This window comes from Lathyrus oleraceus, chromosome 7 (genome assembly GCF_024323335.1).
Source record: "Lathyrus oleraceus cultivar Zhongwan6 chromosome 7, CAAS_Psat_ZW6_1.0, whole genome shotgun sequence".
NCBI classification, from domain to species: Eukaryota; Viridiplantae; Streptophyta; class Magnoliopsida; order Fabales; family Fabaceae; genus Lathyrus; species Lathyrus oleraceus.
In genome coordinates this window covers 306,439,446-306,452,813 of record NC_066585.1, presented here as the reverse complement: position 1 = coordinate 306,452,813, position 13,368 = coordinate 306,439,446, and the positions used below count along the sequence as shown (strand labels likewise).

Sequence of the window (13,368 nt, the reverse complement as noted above, 5' to 3'; positions counted from 1 at the left end):
TTTAATTTATCAACTCAGAACTATAATGTGTATAATGCGATTTTGTTAATAAGATTTATGAAATTACGCACACGGTTAGATTGTGTTATTCCAGTTATTAAAAAAATTGGGTAAAGCAAAATAAAATTTGCAAAAGCAAAAAAAGTATGATTTATTTGGAGAAAAATCAATTTTTAAAATGGTCCAGATAAAAAAATAGTTTTTATTAGAAACCGGTTTTAAGCTAAACCGATCAAAATATAAACCAGTTTTAAAAAATTAAATCAAATTTATAAAAATAATTCTAAGAACCAAACCAAAATATATATATAGACCAATTTCAATTGATTTAAAATCATGCACACCCCTAATTCAATTAAAATCATTATAAAACTTTGTAATAGTTAATCTAATCCAATAACATATTTCTAGGGATAAATATCTTCTCACAATCAAGATCTTTAACCTACTTCGACAATGTGAACTAAAGAATCTTTCATAACTTCATACATAATTATAAATTTGTACATAATTTCTTAACTTATGTGAAACTCAAAAGTTTAAAATTTAGAACATAGCGATTGAGTATTTATTTGCCATTTTCAAAATTTCAAAAATTTGTAGGAAAGTAGGGGTCCACATTTATTGGAACCAAAGGTTTTCAAATTTCACACTACAAATTGTACCAAATGCTTCATCAAAATTGCAAAGAGAGAGAGAGTCACTCAAACAACAATAATGCACTTAAAGAAGAAATAAATGAAAATTCAAGGACTACACTTAGAAATCTTTTGAAACACAACATGTTCCCCATCTTATGATATCTAGAATCATGATATATCACTCTTATTTGAATTCAATTATAGAAAATAAATTTGAAAAAAAACCATAAACAATATTAGAGGTTCCAATCTAAAGTTCTGTTAGCAATCACTGCTACAATAACTGGACCAGTCAAATCACCAACAGCACAACCTGAAAAAATACAACTGATTCATAACACAGATACTATGACTCTGATAGCTTATAACTTATAGTTATAGATTGATCCGTAATAATTTTTAAGATAATCTTACCGATCCATTGACCAACTGAAGGACGGCAAAGAGTAGCACCAATTCCTCCACCAATAGCTGCAAAAACTAGAGATGCATTACACTTAAGTGTAGCTATGTAAATCTTCTCTTTGAAAATTCTGTTTCTCTCAGCTTTGTTGATGCTACCATCTTCATTTATTGACTTTGTTTTAAAGAATTGAAATATTCTGACCCCTACTTGAACAATCCATGATGCTGTAACACCAATTGTGTGTCCTATATACAAACATTAGCTTAAAAAAATAGTTATAGGCAAAAAAAAAATCAATCAACTTTGTTCTAATGAAAAGTTTATAATAGAGTCATTTCTTTTACCTCTTAGAGTTGCTTTGCTCACAGAAAGCATGTACATATAAGTCGGCATTCCCCGTCCCGCCTTTCGAACAGCCGATGCAGGAACATCTGTTCAAGAGAAGAGACTGACCCATAAATCGAATGATGAAAAATTGATGTCATAGAATTTTGTTTTTATATGTATTAAGGAGAAAATAATGAAGACCTTTAAGAAGTCTCCATGCCATTTTTCTTGAAGCATAATGGAAAGTGAGTCTTTCTAAAACGCGTCTAGTTGTGACTACGGTAATCTGTGATGAATTTGTAACAAAAATCAGATATAATGAATATTGTATATGTCTGGCCGTGTTTCTGGACATATAAGACGGACTACCGCACATGATTCAAAATTTGTCACAGTTAAACTAACTGAATTTTTAATTGACCTACCAAGATTCCAGAAACTTAACATGACTCTGCATATGCCATAAATTAAATAAGTCTCACCTCGCGGACAATTTGCAATAGCGATTTTTTGAAGGGAACAACTAATTTGCCATGAAGTTCATCATGTTTGTCTTGCATAAAGTTATCATAATCTTGTTCCATATTTGCATGAGGCTCCAAAAGAGGCAAATAGAACATCAAGAATGACCTCAATGAGATCAGTGCAAATGATCTCAATTCAAAAGCTGACCACAACGGCTTAAGTTCAAAATTGTAGCCCTTTGGGCTATACTTTAGAGTATCATGGTAGAAATATTTCCCCGGCGAAGTTCGTACGCCGGAAAGGTAATCGTCGGAAACCGCCAGCACTCCAGAATCAGAATAAGCTATTGGTGTCCTGAAACTACAGTTATGTGTTCTGGTGAGGAATTATGCAAACATTTAAATCCACTGTATAACACTGACACATCTGAACAAAGATGTGTTAAATGTCTGACTTATATCTCTTCATATATTATTATTATTATCCTTAGATCTGATCTATAATATTCCATGCAAACACAATAGTGATTATTATAAATTATTTCAAGTAGCCAAAAAAGATGATACATACCCAAAGAAATCATTTGAGGCAAAAGAGGCCCCAACAGACAATGTGGCAGCAGTGGCAGATGCAGAAAAAAACCATGAAGATGGATAAGAATGTGCCATGTTAAAGCTTTGTTTTTTCCTCCATAGATCTACAAGTAATGTTATTCCCACCATTGTATGTAGAAGAACCTTGTACAAGTTAAAACATTAATCAATCATTGTCTCAGAATTAATATCCTCGTACAATAACAAAAAATTGACATAAGTTTCACATGCATTGAAATAAATAAATGATACCTTGTTGTGGGATTTGAGACAGAATGCAAAGTTGGAAGAAATGAATTGAGACAGAATGAAGTTAAAAATAAATAAGGAGCAGTTAATTAAGAAATGTTTTTGGTATGTAAGTAGGAGAGAATTTTGTTGCGACAATTTGGATCTGTGATCTGTCTCTATTCTCACTGTCAGTTATAAGAGATGGGAAAAAATATAAAATAAAATATTTTTTCTAAAGAAATGAATTCTTATAATTTAAAGTTCCATTAAAAGTTAATAAATTAATGGAAAGGAAAAAAAAATTGTGTTAGTATGAGCATGGTTTGAAATTGCGGACCGGATCACCCTGATGCGGCCGCAATATTGCGGTTGCGGTCAGCAATGCATCAGCAACAAACTGCAATTGCGGTGTGAACTGAAATCACACGCAACAACCGTATCATCACCGCAATAGAACAGTAAATAACGTATTATAACGGTGTTTTAACTGCAACGGAGCGCATCGAACGTCAACAGTCATTTGTTCTTGTTCAATTCAAATTTATTTTCACTCATTTTATTTTATTATAGAAGTTTAGTAATGATTTAGAGATGAAGACAAATTCGGAGAATGATTTTTGTTTAACAATTTAAGAGATATGTTTTCACTCATTGTGTCTGTGTATGTGTTGTCGTTGAATTGAAGAAGCATGTTTAACTGAGTTAAACTTTTTAATTATTTTATTAATTTTACAAGTGTAGTCATGTGGGTGTCTAATTTGGATTGTGAAAAAGTTTAATTTAGAATTTGTGATGCTGGTATGCCACGTGTGATGTGGATGCTCATGCATTAATTTAAAGAAAAAATATAAAAGATTTCATTTTTAACTAATTTATTTAAAATTTAGTTAAAATTTTATGAAGGAATTTTTATAGTAAAATTAAATTTTAGGTTAAAGATATGATGGGTAGAAAACAAGTCAAAACAAATAAAAATAAAAATATATAATATTGTAATGTTAGGATAATTAATTTTTGAATAATTTAAACTTATCTTACATTCAGTTAATTATGTTAATGTTAAAAATGTTTTTTAAATTGTTAAATTTTAGTTATCCAACCCTTAAAAATAGTTTTAAAAACTTTTCAAAACTAATACATGAATACAAAATTAAATATAATAAAATAGTCTAAAAATAAATTAAAACTAATATAAAACTATAAATATAGAAAAGATAAATAATTACAATAATTTTAATATTTTTTTTATATAAAGGACATGTGTAAAATTATTTCACGCCCAACGGACACAATACGCAATGCAGTGACCGCATGGACCGCAACCGCAATATCCGTAACTACAACCACAACCGTAATTTAAAACCATCAAATTCAAATAATATTTGAAAAATTTAACCAAAACCAAATGCATTATCACATATTTAAGTTTTTTTAAAGGAAAAAAGATTCATTACATCAAAGAAGCAATATATAAAGAGAAGTCTCATAAAACTTAGGATAACTAATGCTTAATATGAATTCTATGACAATGAAGAATCCTAACATGCCTACTAACAATATGACACTTAGTTGTTAACCTGAATTGACTTTTTGAGATTTTGTAAAATAAGTTGTACGTATTGTTTGTAAGTGTCCCTTGGGTTATGCATAAAATGGATGACTAAATTAAATGTATATATGAATATGATAAATCTAGTTTAGTATGCATTAAGTAAATCAACTTTCCAACCAATATATGATAGTGACCCTTGCCAATTTTGACACATTTCTCCTCAATATTTAACCTATGCTTATGGTCAACAACACTTGCAGGTTTGCATCAAATTTTTACAAAAGATCAAATTCATATTTCTTCTGAGATAAATATGTCTTACTTTTAATAAATTATCTCAATTCCCAATAATTACTTGATTTTCCTAATGTATTTTATTATCTCAAACTCATGCGATAATATATCTTTGAGTAGTTATGTCCAATCAAACTAACGCGGAAGAAGGAATAATTAGGAATATGCTTTCCAAGGATTCGCATACTCGTGTCTAAGTATTCTCATTGTGCAATGAGAAAGTCAGAGCATTCGTAGTTCATGGAACCACGAAAAAAAAGAAGGAGATAAGTGATGAAAAGTATAACTTTTACCAACAAAATGGTAGCACGGGAAACCATAAAGGAAAATGAACTTTGAACTAAAGAGTAAACAGACAAACCAATAAGTGAGGGGCCTAAGGCATGGTATCACAGTATTGGAATGGTCGGAAACAAAGGGAATTAAATGTCTGGCAATAAGTCAAACAACTCTTGATTCACAAGGTGGACTTTGATTAGGCCGTCCTAAAAGGATAGGTATGGAACCCAAAAGAAAGTGACGTTTGGTACAAGGAACAATATATCACTGTAGGGAGAATAAGCAATTTGAAACCGAAGAATGGTATATTGGATCCATGAAGGAATAAACTCTGAACTGAAGAGTAAAGGTAAATTAAAAAGTGAGGGGCCTAAGGCATGATATCACTATATTGAAAAAACCAAAAACAAAGGAATTAAGTGTCTGGCAATAAGCCAAACAACTCTTGGTTCATAAGGTGGATTTTGATTAGGTCTTCCTAAAAGGATAAGTATGGTACCCAAAGGAGAATGACGTTTGATCTCAAAAAGATGGTATTGATTGAATGGAGAATGAAGGATTAATAAATAGGTTAGCTCACGGAGAATCTGAATTCTCCTACCTACGTATTCTCATTGTGCAATGAGAAAGTCAGAGCTTTCGTAGTTCAACCTACTAGGGATGACAACAAGATGATTAATGAGGCAAGAGGTATGATTGATTGATGCAATATGGAGAGTGCTTGACAGTCATTTGATATGAGTCACACTAAAGTCTATTAATGAAGGATAATACTTTGAATACCTGGGGCCTACGCCCCGTACGCAAAGTCACTTTATACAAGGGTAAGAGAAACTCCGTCTCATCATTCCTCATTACCTAAGGCTCATGGCATGTGGCATTTATCATAACTGACAAGTTGTTGGAGAAGACTCCTCCTTACTACTCCTTGGGTTGATGTTGCTTTAGTGAAGAAGACTTGGCAATTTATTTTATTCGCATTGTATTAAAGTCTATGAATGAAGACGAATGCTTTGTATAGCTAGGACCTACGCCCCGTACACAAAGTCACTCTCGACAAGGGTAGGAGAAACTTCGTCTCATCATTCCTCATTACTTAAGGCTCATAGCATACAATTTAAATTGTAGTTACCAAGTGTTGACCTTTGTTATGTCTTGTATAATCCGTTGCTTAATTTGACTAGGATGCCTTGTGTGAAAGTCTAGACTTTAAGCTTTGAGATCCACGACGTTGGAAGTAGTCTTATCAAGTGATAAAGGGACTTTTGATTACTTGAATAAACCGCGGGATTATACATGATCAAATGATTTAGTCAATCAAAATTGCTTTTGATCAACTTGAATCGGAGGGTTTGAATTAATTTGAGGATTGTGATTAACCTAGTATAAGGGTTAAAATTATGCACAAACTATTCCTAAGGGATCATGCCAAGGTTAATCAGATACTTTATGAAAAATCAACTTGATTAAACTAGCTAACTATTCTAAGTCAAATTTAATCCTAAAGGAACATGCACTTCTAAACCAAAATAACCCCCAAGGGTAAAAGGGTCAATTCTCATGAATGTTCAGTTAAGAATAGAACTAAACCCTAATCAATATCCTAACTAGAACCTAAAAATTAATCAAGTTCTAAAATTATTCTAATCAATTTTTTAGAAAAAACTAATTGTTTAGGAACCTAACTAAATCCTAAAAAAACAACTAATATTCTAATTAAACCTAAATTTTATTCTAATTAAAATCTTAAATTTAATTAAATCCTAAATTCTAATTAACCTCTAAATCTAATTAAGTCCTAAAATTTGATTAAACTAAAAACTGATTAATAAGAACAAACCAAGATTAAACTTAATTAAGCTAAAAATTAGAACTAAATGTAATTAAGCTAAAACTATTGGGGGTGCAGAACTGGAAAATGGAGTGTGTTACAAATGGGCGCAGAGGCCCATCATTCCAAAGCCCAACCTAAACCCAGCCTCATGAAGGGGGTGTGGATCCAAATGAGGGTAGTGTAGAGAGAAACCTTGGGCCCATAGGCCCAAGCTGAATGCTGCAACCTTTATTGAACTCAGTATGAAGCTCCAAATGCAACGATGCTTCAACTTCGCCGCTCCTCCCACCTGTATCGTCTTCCCCGATATTGTTTTCCAATTAAAACAAACCAAATATATGAATCACTTCGCATCATAAATAAGAATACATCTAAGAACTCATCTCAAGAACGGAACCGAGACGAACAACGCGAAGAATCGTGGATCCGAAATCACCTCCCGAAATCGCATTACACGTTCAACCTTTGAACTTGAACCAACTCCATACGTGTAGCAACAAAATTAACCAAGTGACACCATGAATCGAGTATTGAAACGAGAAGGTAGCAGGGAACTCACCAGATTGAGATCGTGACACAGTGGCAAAACAGGTATCACACTTCTTCTTGATATGCTTCCTCTTCTTCCTCACAAGATCTCTTGTTGTTGATGTGTTCTTGGAGTGTTGCTTCGAGTGAGATGTAATGGATGTAGAAACTTTGATGTGTGCATGTGATGCAGAGTACTATGAACCTGATGCAGAGGATCGAGCTTAGTGGAGAGGATTGAGAACTTATGCAAAGCTTGAGCTTTATGAACTTGGTGAAGAATGAGCTCGAGATTCTGCAGAGAACTTGAGATTGTACATAGCTATGAACTAAATGTAGAGAATTGAGAAGAAAATGAGATTCTGGACTTGGTGCAGAATGAGCTAGCCCGCCCGAGATATTGAGCTTGGTAAGTGCTTTTATAACCTTCTAACCCTGATGATTCTGTTACTTTCTCTCTCTTCATCTATTATGTTATAGTTTGTTTGGTTGTTAGGATTAGTTTCCTTTAGTTATGAAAATAGTTAGACAGCTGGACAATTAGGTTAGACCCTTATGAGTTAGTTCTAGTTATAGTGACCTGTCATGCTAGCCAAATAATGAGAGGGTTAATTGTGTTGCCCATTCTGGTAGGATGATATTTATCAGTTATGATGATTTTTGTAGAGTTGTGTAACTTGTTAATTCCCAATTGGTTTATGTCAAATTATTTATCATGTTAACCAATTTTCTTCCCTTTTCCTTCTGTAATGCCTTGCTGATTGAATCATGTTGTACTTGTGACTCTTAGGGAAGACTATTTTCCATGCTATGCTTATTAATTGCTCTATTATACTGGCCTTCATGCTACTTTATGATGATGTTTATTGTTAATGGCTATTGCTTTGCAGGTCTGGTATTGATGAACTGTTGTTGCTACTAGAGAACAAGTTATTTCACATGAGCTTCCTTCCACTGCAGAGCAAAATGATGAGTTCATTCTTGGTTAAGGTACTAAAGAAACAAGTCCTCATCATCCTTATGTCCTTGACTTCAGAGCATGCGACAAGACAGATTCTGCATCAAGAAATTCGGGGAGCTCTGTTACTGTGGGTTTCACCTTTGAGCTAGCTTCACTTCACTTTTTGAGCAGTGCATAATATTTACATTTGTTGCAATATGCGAATGTCTATTCAAAGCCTTTATTGCCACACTTAAGACAAACAGATACTTGAGGTAACTAAATTATCCCCATTGCCACTTTCGCTTGAGAACTTTCATCTGCAATTTCATTTTCAGTACTGATCTCTGAAGCGGCATTAATCTCCATTGAGTTTGAAGGTTGTTAATCATTTTGATGAACAATATGGTGTTGAATCTCATTCTGAACTATTCTTTCTGACATTTCTGTCTATTTAACATCTATTTGCATAGATAATTAAGTATCAATAGGAGATTTCGATGGTGCTGTTACTATTGCATAAGAATCAGAACATCAATCTTTGATGAAAGTATTAATATCAGAACCTGCAGGAGCATTAAACTCTATTGAGATTGAGTGTAGTTGATCATTTGTTCTCACAACACAATGTTGAACCTCATGATGTTCTTTTCCTTTTATTTCCAACTGGGAGTCAATTTGAATTGGAGGTGTATTGGAATCAATGATTGAAACGCATGAGAATGGCAATGTGAATGTTATTTTATGGAAAATTGATGGAATGTTAATTGTATTCCATGTGTATGGAAAACTATTGAATTGTTAATGTGTATTAGATGTTATAAAATTTGGATGTAGATGGATTGTATATTAACCTGTAAATGTGATTTTGAATGGTTTATGGAATCTTGATTTTTTATGGAAGGTTATAAAAGTTTGGATTTGTACTTGACAAAGTGGACTGTAAGGAAGCTTAATGAATGAATGTTATTCTTTGAAAATTTGGATTATGTTAGTTGGTCATGATAATGGGAAAGCAATGCTAAGGTGAATGGTCTTGAATCGTCTAGGATGTAATGAAATATGGCTTGAATTTTGTTCATGATAAAGGTTGTAAAAAGAATGTTAGATGTGATGTAAAAGGTTGGTTTATACATGAAATGAATGAATTTACAACATGGACTTTGTAGGATGGTTGTATTGAAATTGCACTTGGTACGACACTTGAACAATTAGAATGATTAGTTGATTCATGAAATTGAGTGAAGGGAATGGACTTTTGTTTGAAAAAAGAAATGAATGTTGGATGTTGAATCATAAATACAATGAGTCATAGTTAAAGATGATCAAGGTTTAGAATGAATCAAGCATCTGAAATGGACATGGATTAAAGACAAATGGCTTGAAAATGACTTGTGGAAAGTGGTTGACTTTGGTCAACTTGTTGACCAAAAAGTCAAATGTTGACAAAAATCAACTGTAGATCTCAAACTAGGGTTTTCTTGTATGGACTTATGTAGGTTGACATGAATCCTGGTTAAACATATATGGACCCATAATGAAGACCTAGGAATGGTCTAAGAGCCTTGATGAATCAAAAGCAAAACAAAACCCAAAAGATCAATGTATTAATGAAAGCATGAATCTAAGAATCAATGACCAATAATCAACACCATATGAATATGAGACATGATCTTGAAATAACTAGAAGGACGTGTAGGTTTAGTTGACAAGATGAATGGCAATATCCTTCCTAATGGGCTAGGGTTTCAGTCAATCCATGGTCCTAAGTCAAACTCTACTATCACAAAATTTCAAGAATCTAGGATTAGGGTTTCAAAGAAACATATCCTTCAGTCAAGGCTTTTGAATGGCTCAGGATGCTTTACAAGCAAGTCTTCAACATATGAACCACTAACTAGGGTTTTAGAAGTCCAGATAAGGCCTAAAGAACATTCATGAAGCCTTACAACCAACTCACCAAGAAATTAGGGTTTGAGACCCTTGAGAAGTACCATGATGGAACTTTGTTGAATTCATGTCCAAAGATCAAGCCATCAGGGTTTCACATCCCCTATGATTAGATGAATATCCAAGAAAAACCTCTAGGGTTTCATCCACACAAAAACCCTAGCTTTGTAAGCCAAGAGCTTTGAATCTATAACGATCAGCCACTAAGTATGAGTGAATGATTGATGCACATAAAGAAACATGATTGTATGCAAATTATTCTCAAGTTAAGGGTTGAATGAAAAGATGAAAAGGGGAGGGAAATTTTTGGGGTACAACACATGTGAATAGGGTTTAGATGATGTTCTTGGTTGGTGGTTAGAGGCGCCTCCGCCGCCAGAGATGGCCTCCAACACGATGGAGGGAGAACTTGGCTGAGAGAGGAGAGAGGAACGCATTGGTGTTGAATCTGAGATTCTGTTTTCCATGTTTATCACGTCCACATATTTGTTTAAGTTCATTAATCTGACATGGCGGTGACTCACTGCTGACTTACTACCACTCAACATTTGCCTTATCCATTTTTGCATATGATAATTACAATGTGGGCCTGACTGCTTGGGCCTAGGACGTTTGTACTGATTTCATCCTGTTTTCACTAATTCACCCCCAGACAGTGTGTGGACATTTTAGTTAGGCTTCCATTGTGGCCCATGTGCCAGTCCACAGACTGCACCCCTTAGTGCAGTTCTGACCCCTTTTAATTTTACTTGTTTCTTGATTTTTTGTACATAATTTTTTCTTGATTGCTCTGTACTATTTTTGTACTATATTTCATCATATGTTTTGACATTTTTACCATGAGAAATTGTGCTTAATCTGACATGCTTATTAATTTCCACTTAGAAATTTGATTATTTTTAATTCATTTTGATGTGGTATTGATCATGATCACTACTTTGTTGGTTAATCCAATTGTTGACTGTGGTCCATTTTTACATGTTTGATCCAATGTCCATATTCATGTGTTAATTAAAGTAAAAATGTGATTGTGATTTAGATTTCTAATTTTCCATTTACCTTGTTAATCTATTTTGATTACCTTTGTTTAATTTGATTCATGCATGCCATGCTTATGTGATTTTTTTATCATTAGATTTAATTCCATTTGATTTTCCATTGATTTGTGGTTATCTTGTAAATTGAAAATGCAATTTCAATTTGTTTGATGTATGCCTTGTGTATGTCATTCCTTTCACCATAATCGTGAGATAAATCTTCATTTAATTGTCCACGATTGAACTCATTTCTTATTGACTTTAAGTACCATTGAACATGTAATCTTTTGCATGTTCCCTTAGTTTAGGGTTGTGTAGAATCAGTTGGTTTAGTTTGACTGATTAACTCTTTAGGTTGTATATAATTCAACTAACTTATTCCCATTGGTTGTGTTTATCAAAGTTTACTTTGATCAACCAAATCCTTTGCAATGTGCTTAATTCCCCGAGCCTGTTTAAATGATCAAAATACCCTTGATAGGGCAAGTCCCCTGTGTTCAAGCTGTATTGGATCTTAGGAGCTCAAGACCTCAAGATTCAAGATCAAGAGTTCAAGACTTCAAGTCAATATAAGACATTCACATTGCAAACAGAGTGGACTTCAGTTCAAGCACAACAAAGGTGTATCAACGCTTGTCAATCTTGATTCTAGTTGTGTGCCATGAGCCTTAAGAAACGAAAAATGATGAGTTGGAGTTTCTCCTACCCTTGTCTAGAATACCTTTGCATACGGGGCGTAGGACCTAGCTATTAAAAGTGCTCTCCTTCATTAATAGACTTTTGTATAATTCGAATCAAATGATTGTCAGGTCTTTTCTCAATAAACAACATTGCATTGCAAGATCAGCCAATAAATGAGCATCAACACTTGTCAATCTTGATTCAAGTTGTGTGCCATGAGCCTTAAGCAACTAAGAATGATGAGACAGAGTTTCTCCCGCCCTTGTCTAGAGTACATTTGCGTATGCGGCGTAGGCCCTAGCTATTCAAAGTGCTCGCATTCGTTCATAGACTTTAGTACAATTCAAATCAAACAATTGTCAAGTCTTATTCTTCAAAGCAACACTTCATCATAAGGAGCAACAAGGAGAGTCTTCTTCAGCAGCTGGCCAGTTATGATGAGTATCACATGCCATGAGCCTTAAGCAATGAAGAATGATGAGATGGATTTTCTCCTACCTTGTATAGAGTACCTTTGCGTACGGGGCGTAGGCCCTATCTATTCAAAGTATTTGCCTTTGTTCATAGAATTTTATGTGGTTCAAATCAAATGACTTCCAAGTCTTATGCATAGATCATTACCATTCCTCAGTAGTATTGTATTTTCTTCTCTTTGGAGCCTTTGGAGCCAAATATCACACCCCTTTGGATTCCATGAGTACTTTTTTAGGCATATAACTAATACCCATCTTGTGAACCGAGAGTTGTTTGTCTTGATGCCAAACATTTCATTCCTTTTTTTTGGCCAATATGCCTGATTACTCCTTGGTACATAGTTTATTCTTCATGGGTTAAATATAAAATTATCTGTTGGTTTCAGATTGCCCATTCCCCTACAGTGATATACCGTTTCCTTGGACTAAATATCATTTTCCTTTGGACCTCATACATATCCTTTTAGGGAAATTAATCAGTGCCCATCTTGTGAACCAGGAGTTGTTTGTCTTGATACCAAACACTTAATTTCTTTATTTCCTGGCCAATATCCATGTTTACTCTTTGGTTCAAAGTTTACTTACCTTTATGGGTTCCTGCAATACCATTGTCTTTTGGTGCCAAGTTATACTTTTAATCACTTCTATCAAAACCTTCTCACTCTTCTTGTTTGTCTTGATAATACATGTTGCTTACAATCTCTTCTTGTCCTTTTTCCGCATTAGTCCCACGAACTACGAAGCTTTGACTTTCTTATTGCATGATGAGAATATGTAGGCACAAGGATTCAAATCCTTGGCGATCATCCTAATCATTGTTCCTCCTTTCAAATCTATCCTAATTATTGATCCCTCTTTCACATTCATCCTAATTATTAATCCTCCTTTCACCACACTAATTATTTCTTCTGCCTTAGGGAATCATCCATATCTTTCATGATCCATTAACATCTATCTTCAATCATAACCATTCCCCTCAGTGACATATACTATCTTTCTTTGAAATCAAATACCATACTTTCTTTGGATTCCACATATTCTCTTTTAGGACAACTGTTCACATTTGTACCAAGAGTTGTTTGTCTTGATGCCAAACATTTCGTTCCTTCTTTTATCGGCCAATATGCATGCTTTCCT

At 33.8% G+C, this 13,368-nt stretch overlaps 1 protein-coding gene and 1 long non-coding RNA gene across 3 annotated transcripts; one reads left to right on the top strand and one right to left on the bottom strand.

Annotated features, from left to right (window-relative positions):
* Positions 1-659: 659 nt before the first annotated feature.
* LOC127106825 (uncharacterized) lies at positions 660-7,345 on the bottom strand. Of its 2 annotated transcripts, none has more exons than XM_051044119.1 (7): positions 7,182-7,345; positions 2,410-2,576; positions 1,857-2,199; positions 1,576-1,660; positions 1,392-1,478; positions 1,056-1,292; positions 660-954 (listed from the first exon to the last, which is right to left on the bottom strand). In XM_051044119.1, the coding sequence occupies exons 2-7, from the start codon at positions 2,559-2,561 to the stop codon at positions 878-880; spliced, it is 981 nt and encodes a 326-aa protein (XP_050900076.1). In that variant the 5' UTR covers positions 2,562-2,576; positions 7,182-7,345; the 3' UTR covers positions 660-877. The 2 variants fall into 2 exon arrangements, with proteins under 2 accessions (XP_050900076.1, XP_050900077.1); XM_051044120.1 differs by lacking the exon at positions 7,182-7,345 and adding an exon at positions 2,685-2,919.
* LOC127106826 (uncharacterized) lies at positions 6,860-8,988 on the top strand. The gene is made up of 3 exons (XR_007795505.1): positions 6,860-7,213; positions 7,344-7,559; positions 8,041-8,988. It is a non-coding gene; the product is annotated as an uncharacterized LOC127106826 (long non-coding RNA).
* Positions 8,989-13,368: the final 4,380 nt, after the last annotated feature.

Excerpts from the sequence above, each read along its gene's own strand:
- LOC127106825 (XM_051044119.1), bottom strand. The coding sequence starts at position 2,561 with ATGGTGGGAATAACATTACTTGTAGATCTATGGAGGAAAAAACAAAGC. Across the intron at positions 1,293-1,391 it reads GAGCAAAGCAACTCTAAGAG|GACACACAATTGGTGTTACA; the intron begins GTAAAAGAAATG and ends GTTTGTATATAG. Across the intron at positions 955-1,055 it reads TTCAGTTGGTCAATGGATCG|GTTGTGCTGTTGGTGATTTG; the intron begins GTAAGATTATCT and ends GTATTTTTTCAG.